Source organism: Oreochromis niloticus, linkage group LG11, assembly GCF_001858045.2.
Source record: "Oreochromis niloticus isolate F11D_XX linkage group LG11, O_niloticus_UMD_NMBU, whole genome shotgun sequence".
Classification (NCBI taxonomy): domain Eukaryota; kingdom Metazoa; phylum Chordata; class Actinopteri; order Cichliformes; family Cichlidae; genus Oreochromis; species Oreochromis niloticus.
This window is the reverse complement of record NC_031976.2, coordinates 1,526,312-1,544,215: the sequence shown is the minus strand read 5'-3', so window position 1 is coordinate 1,544,215 and position 17,904 is coordinate 1,526,312. Positions and strand designations below refer to the sequence as shown.

Genomic DNA, 17,904 nt, shown 5'->3' with positions numbered 1-17,904 from the left:
AAATTTAGTAATAATACGTAATCTGACTGTATTCAAAGCGTATAATTTCTGAATTTGAATTATATTTTGGTTTTCATGACTAGGACTGGTGCTAATTTAACGAGTCAAGTCAATGAAAGTAGAAAAATGTTTTAATATATATGAATTTTATAGCATTTTGTAAGCGTAAACAGGGGGTGGCCATTTTTGGCCACGAACAAGCTGAGAGGGAGTTTTTTTGTTTTTCTGTCACTGCACAAAAAAACAAAGATGCATAAAACTCATTGATACTTTTAATTATTGCTATGCATCTAACCTCCATCATGGTTAGAAAATAAATCAGTTTGCATGTATTATTTAGAAAAAAAATAGAGATTTTATGCTTTTATCCCTTTGTAAATCATTAAAATTATGTGATCTAACTGGTATTTAAAGGGTTAAAATTCTGAATTTGAATGAAATTTTGAATGTTATGAACAGCACTGATGCCAATTTAAAAAATAAAGTCAATGAAAGTGGAAGTTTTTTTTAATGTATGTTAATTTTATAGCATTTTGTAAAAGTAAACAGGGGGTGGCCATTTTTGGCCACGAACAAGCTGAGAGGGAGTTTTTATGTTTTTGCTCTCCCTGCACAAAAATAACAATGCATTATAATCAATGTTATTGATGGGTAGATGAGGCCTCGTGAGGCGTTTCAGCACATTCCCCAAACTGTATCGATACTGTGTCAACACAGTGTTGCTGTTTTGCTCCATCCTGTCACCTGCTGGACCTTAAATATCATTGCAGGCAACTTACTTGAGACTCACAACAGACACTGATTCAATGACCTAGTCGTACTTGTATACACTGTAAGATATTGTACTTTCCATGGAATCATTTTACATTGTTTACATTGCCAAATATTGTAGACATCTTTAAAATATAGTGTGAATGACATTAAGTGAAAATTAAAATGAAGGTATTGTGAATGTAACATTACCCATTTAAATGTAATTGACTCAGAGTTTATTATACATTTCTATTCAGAAAAATAAGTTTATCCAATGTTTTTGCATTCAGTCCATTGCGTTGTTTTGACACCATTTCCTCAGCTTTGGAAAACACGCTCACAGGCACAGATGAAGCTGGGGTACACAAAAACTGTAAAGCCAGGTGGAAAAGGTTGGGATAAGATGTCTTCCTATTCCCCCAGTACGTTAAAGGATCCTCTGATCTTGGAATGTTTCTCTCCGACACTCTCCACAATACTAAGGGGTTGTTAATCCTTTATAAAAAAAAAATCAGGACTGTCTGGTCCAGAACAGTTTTCCTAGATGCTTGATTTCAAAATAATAAAACACATATTAATGAAAAAAAATGATGATAATGCTGCTCAGTGTCTATATAGGCTGACCTGTGTTCATTCTCGGTGTGTTTGTCTCCTCATTTTCATGTTTGGCTCTGTAATGCCTAAACACTGAGGAGGTGCTTTTGTTTGTGTAAGAAAGCAGAACAGATGCGACATTTAACCTGCATAAAATGAAATAAATAATTTACACTGCAGGTCACATTGCTGTTTTTCCTATTCTGATAGATCACACTGAAACAAAGACAGACAAACAGTTACATTATTTGCAGTTAAAAGATCGAAATGATCCCACACAGCAGAAACTTTTCTTTTGGGCTCCATTTTGTTATGGAGAGATGTGTATTTTTTTTTTTTTTTTATCTTTGCGAGAGTAATTTGTTTTTTTTGGTGGCGACTCATTCCGTTGACAGGTGCGGATGCGGTACCTTTTAAACACAGTTTGGCGCGTTGGCAATGAGCCATACAGCAGCTGGATCGATCACGTGACTTTTTCTTAAAGCGACACACGCACCGATACAGGCTTCGCTCTGTGAGCTTGATACATGCCTCGGTGCGTCAGTGTTGCAGGACCCATCACTAATCAATGTTGATGTGAATCAATTACATGTCCCTGACTCTACTATTAATAATACAAGAAATTCCAGTAGCACTGCAAATATATAAAATTGTGTGATTTGAGGTTGTCTTCCAGCTAGTGCAGTGGACAAACAAACTGGTGTTTAAAGGGTTAAAAATTTAAAAAGTAATAACTATTTTATATTTATGAAAAGAACTGAAGTTAGTTAAAAGCTTTATGCAGAAAAAAACACAAAAAACATAAAAATAATAAAAATTACAGACCCAATCTGTTGGTGGCCACTTTTGGCCACCAACAAGCTGAAAGGGTGGTGATTTTGAACAAACCCAGAGGGTTAATTAACAATAATATGATTATTAGTTGTTTCAGACATATGGAACAGTAATTCATAATTCTGTGTTGTTGTCACTTTGAACAAAAAAGTCACTTTTTAGACAAAAAAATGTCAACTTTTTGTATTTGTTTAATCACTGAGCCAGAGACAGCTGGACACAACGCAGCCACTTTATATGTAATGACACGATGAGACCCATGACTGAGGGTTTCACCTGCAGTGGGCCCAACCTCGAACAAATGAGAAACAGCTGTTGCCCTCCCTCACCTGAAGCCAAAGGTAGGAGGATCATGGCATGTTCATTTTTTGTGTGAAGTCCAATTGTCCTGATGATCTAAAAAATGTGGTATCATTTAACAGGTCTGAAATGGTCTTTTTAACAGCACTGCAGGCCAGGAGAATGGTGAGTTACCGTCTCTTCTTAATTATTCTCTTTATCTTTGCAGACTGTGCAGATTTAACACTTAAACTTCGTGATTATTCCTTTTACAGGTGACTACACATTTAATCATAGTACTCAAAAACGGTGAAAGGAACAGAAGACAGCTTATTTCCTTGTTATTTATCAATGTTTGAATAAAAGCCAGTCTAAAAATATTAAAGACAAACATTTTTAACAGGCTAACAAAAGAAATTTGGATTATATTAGATTCAAACTTCTTTTTTCTTCAATTCTTGCATAAGTGACCAAATTTTCACAGCCCTGCTTTTATTTTGCTAATCTGAAACACGCTAAAAACCAGCAGCATATTGTGGAAATCTGATTACAAATATTTGTAATTATGCAGTAAACGCAAGTACATCAATAATCAAAAGTCATCAGTTGATTGTTAATAAACTAGATTCATATTTCTGCATCCACATCAGTGTAAGGCCTTTTACAAAGTACTTGCACTGTGACATCACATGGTAAATGTGTGCTCTCCCAGAGTACTCAAAGCGCTCTATACAACATGCATCATTCATACAAGCACAACTAATAAACACTCACACACAGTCACACTCCGATGAACGCATCGGAGGGCAATTAGGGGTTAATATCTTGCCCAAGGATATTTGGCATGCAGACTGGGGGAGCCAGGAATCGAATCACCAACCTTCCAATCAGTAGCTGATCTGCTCGACCACCTGAGCCACAGCCACCCCATGGCAGCAGTCAGTTGTCATTTACAGGATAGTTTGAACTTGAGTAGAAAAAAAAAGATTAAAGAGGAACAGATGGTAAAGATCACCCTGAACGGCTTTAACTTGGATCCTGTCATCAGTGTTGCTGGTCAGTATATCCTTGATTATCTTTGCAAATAAATATAATGCTGTACCGCAGCTTGAAAACCTCCATGCCCTGCATACAGAGCAGTGCTGCCTCTGGGGAAGAAGACCAAAAAGAGAAAAATCAGACAGCTTTTAGTTTCTCCCTGGTGACGAGGGATTGCGCCGCGTGCTTGATTTGGAAGATTTTTACACTGGATGCTCTTCCCGAGGACAGTCAGTCATCTGGTTATGAAGCATAATCTAAATGCTGAACAATCAAATGTTGAGTATCTATTGATCTCAAAACTGGATTATAGATGGCAGACAGTTGGTGTGGTAAGCCCCGCCCTCTGTTCAAAGATGGTCGTTCACAGTGGACATAGATGGCTTCTTTCAATCCTCTTTCAAACCATCTGTCCTCTCTGTCCAACATGTGAACACTGGCATCCTTGAAAGAGTGACCTTTGACCTTTAGATGCAGATGGACTGCTGAGTCTTGTCCCGTGGAGGTGGCTCTTCTATGTTCTGCCATGCGTTTATGAAGTGGCTGTTTGGTCCAACGTAGAGGTCTGAGCCACACTGTTTGTCTTTGGGATGAACCAGTCTGAGTGTTTGGCTGGGTACACTGGGATGTTGTGCTTGGAGAAGACTTCTCTGATAAACCTGCTTCATGAGGAATGACAATATTGTCCCCTTTGTCTCCCGTGTTGGTGTCTGACTGTGTTTTCTGTGCATCTTATCTGATGTGATTTAAGCTGCTTGACACTCCCACAGGGCTTAAAATCTGGAATTCTCCACCAGTTGCTCTGAGCGCTGAAGAAGCTTCTTGGATGAAACGTCTTCAAGAAACTTAAAGAAGTCCAGACGCTTTTCATTCCAGGCTCCTTAGACTACATGCAACTTAGATAGTCATTGTATGAACTTCACCCCAGTTTTTTAAAATTCTTTTCAGTACTGTCAGTACAGCATCTGTATACACTTGGATTTGAAGGTTAATTGAGGTCTAACTGTACATCGTACACTGGCCTTGAAGAAAAGGGATGTAGTGCACAAGGTAAAATTGTATTCAAGCATATTATGTGTATTTTGAACTGCATTTATTTCACTGTATAGGGTTTCCACTTAAGCTGAATGTTTTGGTGGGGCCAGGGGTCTGTAGTATTTTGCACTTCCAATAGACTGACATTTTGTCATCATCATCATCAACTCACAACATCTCCTTCATCCTCCGCCTTTAACTCCACTTTCATCCATCATATATACTTAGTCTGCTACAAACAAGGAGGCGTAAAGCAGGATGAAGTTTGAACCACTGTATAAACTTCATGCTCTGTGTTAGATTCAGTAATTCTGTAACTTTTTAAATAACTTAAATGACAAAATCCATCCCTCCAGTAAGGAATCAATACTTCTGTTTTACACTGCAATGGCACAGAGATTAAAAATGTGGTTTTAGTTGAGGTGAACTTTTTAGGGAGTATCTGGCACTACACATACTAAAGAAAGAAAATGCATTAAAATCAGTTTTGTTGCTGATCTTTGAAATGTCCAAGACTCTAATCACCCCATACTATTTATTATATGGAAAAAAGCAGTTTTCTGTTAGTTTTTTCAGTAATTATTTAGTAACTCAAATGTTTAAACTGACATTTAAAGGGTTTAAATCCTGAAAATAGTTTAATCATTTCAAAAAGGGATCAAATCTTAATGAACTCTTAGTACCGTATTACCCCAAAAGAGCAGACTTAAAGCACACTTTCCTTTTTGATGACACAGTTAGGGCTGGATCAGGTGACCCTGAATCCTCAGTGTCACTGCAATAGGCTGCTGCTTCCCATGATGCACTGAGTGTTTCTTCACTATCAGTGAATCAGAGAACGGATCTTTGCAGTATTATTACAGCCATTTCTACACCAGAGCTTGCGTGGATATCCTCAGAGTATTTAATTTAAAAATGCATGACTAAACAGAAAACAAGTGAATTTAAAATAAAAAAAAAGGTCCGACATTTGTTCAATGGCACCTTCAATGCTACAGAAATGTACCCTTCGCCCGATCTGGGCCTCAATTACAATCCTGTCTTGGAAGTCTACAGGCAACTTCTTAGACTCCTGGACTGGTTTGTGCTTTAATATAAACTGTCAACTAGGGGAGCTCATACAGACAGGTGCATACCTTTTCAAATCATGTCCAATAAACTGAATTTACGACAGTCAATAAAGTTGTAGAAACATGTGACAGATACTCAGCGGAAACAGGATCCTCCTTAGCTCAGGTCTGACTGTGAAAACTATGAAAACCTATGCACATGTAGTATTTAGTTTTTGTTTTTTTAAATACATTTTCAAGCAAACATTTTCCCCTTTGTCACTGTGGGGTATTGTGTGTAGGGTTTTAGGGTGAAAAAGCACCGTAACATGACAGGATATGGAACTAGTGACATGCTCTGAATACCTTCTGGATGCATTGTTCATACATGTGATCACATACATTTAATACACGGTGAACTCCAAATCAAACATTTGTAGTAAGAACTAAGAACATTATAGTGTAATATGGCATAATGTATCAACTTTGTTGCTGTTTGTTCAGGTCTGAGACAATAGAAAATAGAAAAATGTGTACTGATGGTAAATGAACAGCACGTTTCTACTTGAGCACTCAAAGTCAATACAACATGCCTCATTCATGTATTCACACCCATTCATGCAAGACCTTCTTCTATGCCTAAGTGCTTTCTATCTAACATCTCACACATTCATATTCTGATGAGTGCATCAGAGAGCAACTCTGGGTTTTGTATCGTGCCTAAGGAAACTTCGGCGTGCAGACTGGAGATAAGCCAGGGATCAAACCAGCCAACTATAGACCATCTGCTCCGCCTCCTGAGCTGCAGCTAACCCAGTTAGTGTGCTAAACATATCTATAGAATATGGATCTGAGTGATGTACTATGAAGCAAGATTAAGGGTTGGTGAGCTATGTTGGGCTTAAAGACAGAGGTTTGCATCATGACAGTGGCTCTCTTTGTAAACTCTGTGGTTTAGAGTTTCAGATTAAAATTAGTACCATGTTTGACTGATTCTTAAAAGGATTCTTTCAAATGATTCTTTGCTGGGAGAGTAAATTTTATATGAGAAATTTGTTAAGTTGTACCTTACTAACATCACAAATGAATTGCCACAGCAGTGCATTGTCACAGCAAATTGCATGTATTCAGTTGGTGATGCAGAAAATATATAAATGTTTTTATACTTCAAAGGTTGATTCTGTCCATCTGGATATTTTCAGTGAGAACAGAATGAACCTTTTGGGATTTACTTACTTGTCTCCTTTACACTGCTTGAATTGCTCCCATAGCCTTTATTAGGCTTTTGAACCTTTAATGTTTAAACTCAGTGGTAAAATAAATATATTACCTCAATTAAAAATGTTTACTTTGTGCTAAATCACTGTATTAAAGATTTTTGCAGCATTAACTTTGGTCCTATTTGCAAGGATATTACATTTTAGTTTTATTTTTGAAGCTTTTTAAAGATTCTTCTCTGATAACATCTCCTAATTAGTATGTTGCGGTCACAGGGATGATTCTGTGCAAAAGACATATGACACATGAAATGCACATTTTTATGTGAGGAAACATAAGAAAGTTGACAACCACCGTCATAATACCCATCATGTCTGACTGGGTCCTTCAAGCTAACACAAGGAAAGTTGTGTCCGCTGTGTTGGACTTCATAGCATGCCCCTGTGACCACTGCTGGCTACACATTCTCAGTGGAAGTGTTGGGCATGTGGTCAGACGAAGCAGATTCTTCAAACACATCATCCTCCATGCCTTCTTCTATAGGCTTCATTTTTGAGGAGGCTTTGGTGCCGGGTGAAATCTCTAAAAAAACACAAAATGACAAAAATATGAAAACATTCTGGCTAAACAATCTGAAGTCTGAGCATATACAGCACTCTGTATTTGATCATTAGTCATTATTAATCTCTCTTCCACAGGGTGTCTTTGTCCTGTATCATCCACTGCAGCTGGGCGCCCCTCCTTGGTCGTTACCTTACAATATAAAGTGCATTGAGGCAAATGTTGTTGTGATTTGGTGCTATATGACAAAAGTGAATGAAATGAATTCTCTGCTGACCCCACCATGCAGTTTACCTTTCAGATTGCATTCGCTGCATAAGATAGTCCACCTGTGTGTACCTTCCTTCACCGTTATGTTATTCCCTTGCGTTGCTTCCAGCCAACAGCATAATATTTGCTACTTAATGTCATCCTACAATCCTACAATGCATCCTTTTCCCCCTTCTCATCTTTATGCATTCATGCTGCACAGATCAATTAAATTAAGGGTGTGTACAGCATTTAGCTAGCACTACAGAAGAACTGTTTATCATATACAGCGAGTAAAGTAAGTTTTGAACATGTCACCAATTTTTGAAGTAAATATATTTCTAAAGGTGTTATTGACATAAAATTCACCAGATGTTGGTAACAACCATCCCAAGTGGGACCCCAGATACTGTCCCTCCCTCCCTCCATCCAACCGCATACTTCTTCAGGTTGGCTGTGAGCCCCGCCTGCCTCAGGTGTGCTGATGCACAGGTGTGCTACAAGGAACATCAGGAACGTCAGAGTTTCACTCTTACCCGGGCTTGGACCTTCCTCCCGGTTTTCTTTAAGGTCCAACAGCCCCTACAGCTTCCTGCTAAACAGCAACTCATGGATGCCTAGGGCACCTCCTGAAGTGCCAACAACACAGGCTCCAGCCAGCTATCCCAATTCCATTCGTCCTCATGAATGAACTTATGAAAGCGATATCCTGTGCACTGAAATGGCCATGCCATGATGCCATGATGGGGTCCATGCCAATGTGTTCAAACAGGACCCCCATTAATGGCTCAAACTAGCACACAATCTGCCCTACCAGTAGAATCAGCATAATGAGAGTCAGTGTTAGACGATTTTGCATCACCACTGAGCGCAGCACAAACATCACATGTCCCTACAGGTTGTGAGCGCACCTCTTCACAATGCCCCATTAACTTGTCGAACACGGGGCAGTCTGTTCCCAGAATTAGGGGCTGTGTCTGGTGCGAGCCACCCACAGCCTCGAGTCTATGTGTTTTACCCCATCTGTTATTTCCACTGGCACTGTGGGATATTTGTGACTATCCCCATGCATGCACTTAATTTCCATCCACTCTGCGTCCAACAACGTCTCGAGTCAAACCAGTGTTTCGTGGACCAGGGTCTGCATGCCACCCAAGATGGCCATAGCCTCCCCTCAAATCCACTGCACCAGCCCTCCTCTGCAGCTGAGCCAGGATTTCAGATTTCAGCTGGTGGCATGACTATTTGCACCTCACTGTGTTCGTGTGTTCAATACATGTTCCCTGTGTCGTTTCTCACTGTTATACATATTTTAATTTTCACGTGTGGATTGAATGGATTGTTACCAACATCTGGTGAGAATTTCATCTCAGCAGCACCTTTAGAAATATAAATGTGTGCGTGTGAACAGCCTGCGAGGAGGCAACATGCAGAAGTTCAAAGATAATAATGGATTGCATTTCTATAGCTTTTCTAGGCACCCAAAGCGCTTTACAATTCCACTATTCATTCACACACTGGTGGAGGCAAGCTACAGTTGGAGCCACAGCTGCCCTGGGGCAGACTGACAGAAGCGAGGCTGCCATCGGCCCCTCTGATGGTAGGGTAAAGTGTCTTGCCCAAGGACACAACAACCAGGACAGAGAGAGCAGGGGGATCGAACCGGCAACCTTCCGGTTACAGATGAACTTCCCAATCCCCTGTGCCACGGTCGCCCCCAAAGATAAACCTCAACATCACTGAATATTTATGGAGGAACTGAGAGAACCCCACATTTCTGACTCGTTTGAGTTGCTGGGAACACTGGCAGAGCTGTGGATCCCTGTGTAGTACATGCTGCAGTGACAGAGTAAATATCCCATTAAGACTCACGGAGTGATGATCCAGCAGATCCACCTCGTAGGATCTGGTTGAGAACATCATCGGTGTCGCTGGTGCTCGCCATGCTGTTTCTCATCTGCGTCATAGACAACTGGGAGCACAGGCTAGGCTGTCGGTCCATTTTCTTCACAGCCTAAAACATATCCATGACCAACATCCTCATCAGGACAGTGAGCACTCTTACAGCTGTCATAAAGCACGATGTTAATGCCTGTTACAATAAACAAGATGCTCGTGCTCCAATAAACCGACACCAGCGGGACCCACCTTGTCACTGAGTGTGGGATCATTCAGAGAGTACAGTTTGTTGGTGATATCTTTGCCGATGAGGAACCTGAAAACCTCATTAAGGAAAGTGTCTGACTCCAGGAAATAGGTAAGTCTCTCTCGAGACCAACACAGGAACTTACAGTTCTCTTCTGCCATGATGGTCACCTGTCAATCAAACACATTAACAAGTGTTAAGGTGTCAAAAGGTAGGGATATATATTTTTATATGCTTTGTTTCATGGTTTTCTCGGGCCTGTTTGTTCTCGTCTTCTATCTACAGATTGACTGAGACACTGTGCCGGTCTCTGCGTGTCTATAGATGAACAGAAGTCTGTAAGGAGATGAATAAGGGAACGCTCAGAGACCTCAGAGGATTTAAAGTCGAGGGGCAAATATTAAAGCAAAAAGGTCCTGAGTTCAATTCCACCATCAGGCATGCATGTTCTCCCCGGGTACTCTGGCTTCCTCCCACCGTCCAAAGACATGCAGTTAATTGGAAACTCTAAATTGCCCATAGGTGTGAATGCGGGAGTGAATGTGAGTGCGACTGGTTGTCTGTCTCTGAGTGTTGGCCCTGCGACAGACTGGCGACCTGTCCAGGGTGTACCCCGCCTCTCGCCCCATGACAGCTGGGATAGGCTCCAGCGCCCCCCGCGACCCTGAAAAGGATAAGTGGAAGCGAATGGATGGATTTGTTGAGACTGCTTACATGTGACGTGTAGTTAGGAAAAAAGAAGAAGGGAAAGTCAAATTATATCTTTTCATAACTTTTTGAATTAAGCGCTTTATTTTAAGACAACTTTCTCAAAAACTCTTTGTTATTTCTGAATGCAAAAGAACATTTATTTTACTATTATTATTAGTAGTAGTACCCTCCAATTCATTGTGAAAATTAATAACAAACATTGCTGAAATACTTTACTATATAGTATTATTCTGCCTGACGTCCACTTGTTGCCTAGATACAGACATATAATACAATTATTATTATTATTTTTTATTGCTATTATAAGTACTTCAAAAATATACTACAGTGAATTACAATGCATGTGAAACTTTATGATATTCCAGAGCTGTGTTTAAAGAAATTTGACCTCCTTAAATCTTTATTTGAATCTGCATAGTCAGACCTCCCCTGCACCCACTGAAACACGTAGCATCGGCTGTATCTTTCAGACCTGCAAACTATGTCCATCTTTTATGTCAGATCTAAGCTTTCATGCAAGTGAATTTACCTGAAACTTCTCTCCTCGGTGCATCTCAGTGGACCTGAACTCTGGAGAGTCAATGAATGAGTTGGTGTAGATGTTGTGGAGAAAATGGCCTCGGTATGAAACTTTCATCCTATCACACACAAAAAAACTAAAATTCAAAATTCTGACCAACTAAATCAGAAAAGCACAGTGTTGAAGCCTGTGGTGTTAAAATAATTCCCTTAACCGTGTGTATTAGTCAGACCTATGTGACTTTCATTAGGGAAACAAACAGCACATACTTTCCTCTGAGCAGAATGCTGAGGCGTTCGTCTACAGACGTCTTGTCCTCAGCAGCGTAGGCCTGGCCTTTCTTCAGCGTCTGAATGGTGCAGAACTGTCCCGTGAGTCGCTGGAACAAAGCCTGCTGCACATGCAGAGGCTCAAACATCCTCTTGTAGACTGACCGCAACTCCCTGTCAATCTTAATCTGATAGCAACAGTTGGAGACGGTTATTCTGAAGTGAGCATTCATCCACAGTCAGTGTAGCCCAGTGTACCGAAGCACAGGCCTAGTTTGGACAATGACATGAGCCATTTTTAAATTATAGTATAGAAAATAACAAGTATATATGAATTATATGAATTCAAAATATAATAGTCATATACTCATCTGTACATAAATCGAATATCATCTGTAGCTGAAACGATGCAGCAATAACCGAGTTAATGAACCAATAATATGATGCATATTGTTCTTAAATGGGGCATTGTTTAGCTACTTTGTTTGGATACATTTTTAAACTTTTGTACTACAAATAAAGAGAATAAAGAGCAAATAGTCACAAAAAAAAGTATGTTTAAAAAACCCTCACACACAGAGATTTTAATCATTTAAGAAAATGGAACCAGCGTCTGAATAAACAGGATGATTCTGTTCCTGCCACAGTCAGTACACTCCAGTCGTGTCTCTTTTGCACTGAAGACAAAAACACCTCTGGCAAGTTTCCAAAACAGCTGTAATTTGTCCTCCAGATATATTTCAGAAACACACTTTAGCGGCACAAATGAGGGAAGTGAGAAATGCCTCGTCTCTTCTGTCCAAAGGAAAAACTCTAATTCCTGACTTGATTCTGCTGACACTATGAAAATAGCTTTATTCCTAATCGTACTTTCCTGGTTAATTAAAGGATGAAATAAATAAAAAATAGTTCTTTTATGTTAAGTCGCTTATTAAGACAAGCAAACTAACTTGAGAGAAAATGTTTTTTATGAAAGTTATAAAAATGTTTTTTGAACTTTAATGAATGAAAGGCTTTAATTCTCTGATGAAAAGTAGAGCATGACTCAACTACAGCTGCACTTTATTGCTCCTCCTCCTGTTTCTCCAAAGTGTAGGTGTGTGCTGCTGCAGACATAGTCTGATTGTGTTACCATGAAACAGAACTGAACCCATATTTATTAGCTAGAAACTCCAAGATAAACACACTGCTCCTCTGATGAGCACACAGGGGCGGCCTACATAGAAATGATCTTGTATAATGTGAGTGATGTTGATGCTGAACTCACCGGCCTGCGTTTATACAAAAGGTAGAAAAGGTGTACGAAGTTGATCACCAGGAAGACCACGTTCCAAACCATTAGATCCATGTTGCACCTGAACAGCGTGGCCCACGCGATGAATAAACCACATCCTGCAAGGACAACCTGACTTACACACTGCACGTAATTACACACCATGCTTACGCAACACTTCATCTTATTTTGGAGAAATTATCTGGTATGGTTGTAATATCAGGAATTACTTTAATGTACACTACTGTGCAAAAGTCTTCAGCCACCCCATCATTCATTTATAATTTCTCCCAATTAATTTCTTCTGTTCACTTATTTTTTGCACATTTGGAACTTCAGAATCTGAATTTACCAGCAATGCAACAATAAAGCTTTGGGCAGTAAGACAAACAAGTTTAATTGTTCCAAAAATAATGTAATAAATTTAAAATAAATCGCTCTATGGGAAACTTACGGGACAACGCTGAGCCCACACAGTGATCTGTTTTTAAGCTCATATATGGGAATATTGTCCAAAACTTTACTTTTGTATTGCTCACAAATTCATAATCATTGCATTCACATATTTTGATTTTAGACATCATGACAACTATTTAGAAATGTGCTTCTCTGATTTGTATAACACCTGGATAGATACATGAATGTCTTATTAATGCATTTACTCAGTTTTGTTTTACAGTGTTACATAATGATTACCATAATACCATAATGATCCAGTTTGATAATAAACCACCAAAACTGCTGCCTTACACATTTCAGCACTCTTATTTTACTCCGTCTCTGAGAGACTGAAACTTGACTTGCTCTAAAATAGCAGCATAAATAACTGAGCTGTCAACATTACAACCACAGTCTCAATAAGTCCTGCTGCTTCCTGTCTCCATTCTCTTGCCAAGCAAAAGATAAACATGTTGGAAGTGCTTTTTCCATCCTGCTTTTATCTTCCACTGTCACAGCCTTTTAGGGTCTCCCCTGTTTGTGCAGAACAGTTTCCAATAAATCTTTCAAATGTCAGCGTTACAGTCAATAAGCCTGTGCTAGTAGAAGTTTACTAACGCACGGGCAGCTTTTACTCAGAATAGGCATCTGCATACGATGTGTTAGCTTTATGTTCCTTAAATCTTCCCCACTACATTACTTCTGGATCCCATCACGGGAACGAGCTGTGAACTGACCTGCTGTCAGGAGGAGACGCAGCATGATCATGTGCAGAGCCAAGGTAGTCGGGATGGCCAGGCCCAACAGCAAGGACAAGTTTCCCACATGGAATAGCAGGTGGTGGGTCCGCTCCCACTCCTGGCACGAGGTGGCATTTAAATCTGTAGACGTGACGGCCGGGATGGAAGAAGGGAAGGAGGACAGCGTGGTGAGCAGGAGGGTGGGCACATCTGGGGTGGAGGACATCCTTTGGCTAGGCACCTTGGACACTGGAGTAAAGCGAGTACAAGTGAATGTGGGAGGATGGTTGTTCAAAGCATACAGGTAACATGCTACACAGCTACGAAAAGTAACTATGTATACTTATTCAAGTACTTTGCTTCGAATATTTTAAGGTACTTATATGTTAATATACTTCTCAAAAAATGTAAGGAACACTTTTAATCAGAGTACAGCATCGAGTCAATTAAACTTCTGCTAAACTTATCTGGGGAGTGAAGTGGGTTGTTAATGAACTTCAGCTGCTTTGGTGTTATTGGAATCAGTGGCGGTCCTAGCCTGTTTGGTGGCCTGGGCGAACACCCCCCCCCCCCCCGGTACCCTCCACTCCACCCCCAACATAAAATATATGTATATTTTATGTGTATATATGTATATTAAGGATTGTACATACATATAAAACATATTTTACTGTAAAAACTGTTGTTGGAACCATACTGAATTTAACCAGAGAAACACACACACACACACACATACACATATATATATATGAAGAGAGAGAGAGTATGCATAGTATGCAAATGGCTTACAAGCAGCCATTATAATTCATCAGACAATGAGAACAGGACAAATCAACAATTGACAATGACTCATTAACATTGTGCTGAACACAGTCCAAAAGATTCAGTAAGCTACATCAGTGTCTACTGTTTACTATCAAAGCCAAGTGGCTAGCAAACGTAAACAGAAGTTTTCACTATCCCTACTAATTAATGTTATCTTGTTGTATCTCTGTTGTGGTCAGTGCGATCCTCTATGCTGTTGCATGCTGGGGCAGCAGGTTGAGGGTCACAGATGCCAACAGACTAAATAAACTGATCCACAAGGCCAGTAATGTTGTGGGGATGGAGCTGGACTCCGTTAGGGTGGTGTCTGAGGCGGATGTTGTCCAAGATAAGGACAATCATGGATAACACCCCCCCTCCACTCCATGACATGCTGGCTAGTCACAGGAGCATGCTCAGTGAGAGACTGAGATTACCCACAATGCACCACTGACCGACACAGGAAATCATTCCTGCCCGTGGCCATCTCCCTGTACAACTCCATCTAACACACTGTAAACACTGCTATAGTTACACTCTTTTCTAATCTGTAATATTCTTGTCAAATTTCTTGATATTTATTTATAATCACCTCTGTTAATCCTTGATATTTATCATTGAGTGATCTGTATATATTAGTGCTTTTTCTTAAATGTGTAAAATCTGTAACATAATGCATTGTTTGGAGTTTAGTCTGTTACTGTTACTAGTTTTACAGTTTCTTCTTGGACCAACTGTAACCCACATAATTTCCTTAGGGATTAATAAAGTATTCTGATTCTGATTCTGATTGGTTCAGGATGACCTGCCATTATCCAATGACACATCTGCTTACCTGTATCTTTTGCTCGTTTCTCCTCCTCTTCTTTTCTCTTTTTTCTAAACTGAGGACCTGATGGTTTTGAACTTTTCTTGTCCATCTTCCATTGGTTTTAATTTTGCACTTTTGAACACCCATCCCCCAACCCGAGGATCACCACGACATAACCTAACAGACCTACACCTTAGTTCACAGATTTCCTTTGTCCAGGGTGTATTTCTGGGACAACCCAGGATTCAAGTCATGAATCCATAATGGGATTGGATTTACAACATTATGAATTAAATGTGCTCTATTTGGAAGCAGCCCCCCCCCTCCCCTTTCGACAGGTTGTGTGTGAGACTTTAAATCATCAAACTGTGAATTATAAATTTTAAATTGTTATTGATCCCTTTACCCTTCGTCCTAAAGTGTATATTTATTTTCTTACTCTTCTTATATTTATTGTTTGTTTACTTGCACTGCTGTAACTGGAGCCTCGTCGTCTCGTCTCTCTATATACTGGACTGTATGTAGCGGAGATGACAGTTTACTTTGACTTCAGCAGCGCGCAGGCGCACCGAGGGCTCTCGCGCTCACCTTTATAGAATTTTGAAAAAACATCGGCGCAGATTATAAGTCTGTATCATGATGTCTGGTGTTTTCGTGTTTGTTGGTTTGTTTTTATTTTGTTTTATTTTGCGGGTTGGTTATTAGATGCTGCTCCAGCCAGCCAGAGAATCCCCCGCCGCCCCACCCTCTCCTCCCTGTGCCGCAGGCAGCAGGCGCACCTCGCAAACGGAGGCGCCCTTACTCCCAGCAAACGGGCGATAGAAAACCGATCGGTGCCTATGCCATTCCCGATATGCACTGGCAGTCGGGGCAGCATGAGTACGAGCAACTTTTCTGGAGATGCCCGTGATGCCGCCCCCACCACGATGCCGCCCTGGGCAACCGCCCATGTCGCCCCTATAAACAACCGCTATTGATTGGAATTAACAGCAGGCAACAATGAGACAAGCTCCAAAATAGGAAGGGCTTTAAATATATTCCGACTATAGTTTTCACTAGTCCTGTTCCTCCAGGATGGCACGTCAATATGAGGTTTGCTGCGCTTCACAGGCAGACTAATGCTAGAACATTTTCCTCCATGTAGACAAAATACTTCTCATTTTGCTCCCATTCCACTAAACATTGTTCATGTAGCATTAAACCAAATGAGAATGTCAGTTACACTGGTGGACATTTGCCCTACAAAAATAATTTGAGGACAATATCTTGAGCTGAACCAAACCAGTGTTCTTACAGGTTAGTTTGAACGTTACTCATTGAAACTGTGGGAATGACCAGGAGGAAAGACAATGATAATAATAACAGCTTTTATTCTTATATTACTTCTATGAACTGAAAGGTCTTTTAGATGTCAAGACCTGCCAAAATCTCCAGCTCGAAATTTCATCTGAGAGTAAAGTAGATGGTTTCAAATACTTGCATAATTAACTGTCGTCTATTTTCACTCCAGGACAACAAAGGTGAATAAGAGTGGAGTGGACCAGAGTCTGCTTTAAAGTGAAACTATTCTCTGCTAGTTATTCATATATGCTGTCCTATACTCATTTCTAATTTTATCCTTTCTGGTCCCTCCCAAAAAATAAATCTTATCTTCCCTCTGCCACTTCAGCTTCCTGTGGTTTTAGTTGGTCCCACAGTATCCACACCATACGTCAGAGCAGGTTTCACTCTATTTTGGAGCCTTCCCTCTTCCTGCTATCCTTCTGTCACCACCCCCCCCCCCCCCCCCCCCATACACACACATACACACATACATTTATTTTATAATTTGGTTTGTTTGAAACCTAGTTGCCCAACATTAAGTCACTCTACTGATTCTAAGTTTAGATTAACTAACGCAAAAGTTCACGACAGAAACACTCCTCGTGCCTCCAAAACGGGTTAGTGAATGCAACAGTGACTAGACGGCGGGTCTAGCTGAGCTCCGTCATGTTTGTCATCGGAGTAAGAAGACTCGCATACATACACAGCTATACATTTACAATCATGAATGACTTAATGTTTCTGTCTTTTTAACGCCGCATACAGTCTATGCTGCAGTAGTCAGATTACACAACACGTTACAGCTCATGGTAACGAAGCTCTTTTATCAACATCTGACTGTAAATGTGGACGCCTACGCTCTGAGTATTTCTGTACAACAGCTGTAGCACTCGCAGAGCTCACATGTAAAAATAGATATGGTCCAGTTGCGCAGCTGCACTGGATTTTCTTAGGTTCAACTTAAAAGCCCGTAAAAGTGAGGACTTCTTCACTTACCGATCTGAGGAGCAGCCGGAGGAGCTCTGGACAGCAGTGAGAGTGAGAGGGAAAAGCGGCCGTATCGGCTGGAGCCTCTGATGCTGTCTGCGTCTCACATTCCACACAGCTGACAGGAAAACGCTAAAATGGGAACAAGGTGAGAGCAGTACCCAAGAGTTCCGACAGGGGGCGACAGATCAAAGGTTATCTTTCAGCAGAAGTTCTTAAGAAAATTTGCTTCGTCAGAATTGCTCGGATCATCCTTCTCTTCTCGCCAATGG

General features: G+C 40.4%; 1 protein-coding gene across 1 annotated transcript; it reads right to left on the bottom strand.

Annotated features, from left to right (window-relative positions):
• Positions 1–4,574: 4,574 nt before the first annotated feature.
• Positions 4,575–17,799, bottom strand: popdc1 (popeye domain cAMP effector 1). Its single transcript, XM_003454853.5, has 8 exons — positions 17,642–17,799; positions 13,705–13,956; positions 12,524–12,648; positions 11,257–11,444; positions 10,997–11,105; positions 9,759–9,926; positions 9,483–9,624; positions 4,575–7,382 (listed from the first exon to the last, which is right to left on the bottom strand). The coding sequence occupies exons 2-8, from the start codon at positions 13,931–13,933 to the stop codon at positions 7,258–7,260; spliced, it is 1,086 nt and encodes a 361-aa protein (XP_003454901.1). The 5' UTR covers positions 13,934–13,956; positions 17,642–17,799; the 3' UTR covers positions 4,575–7,257.
• Positions 17,800–17,904: the final 105 nt, after the last annotated feature.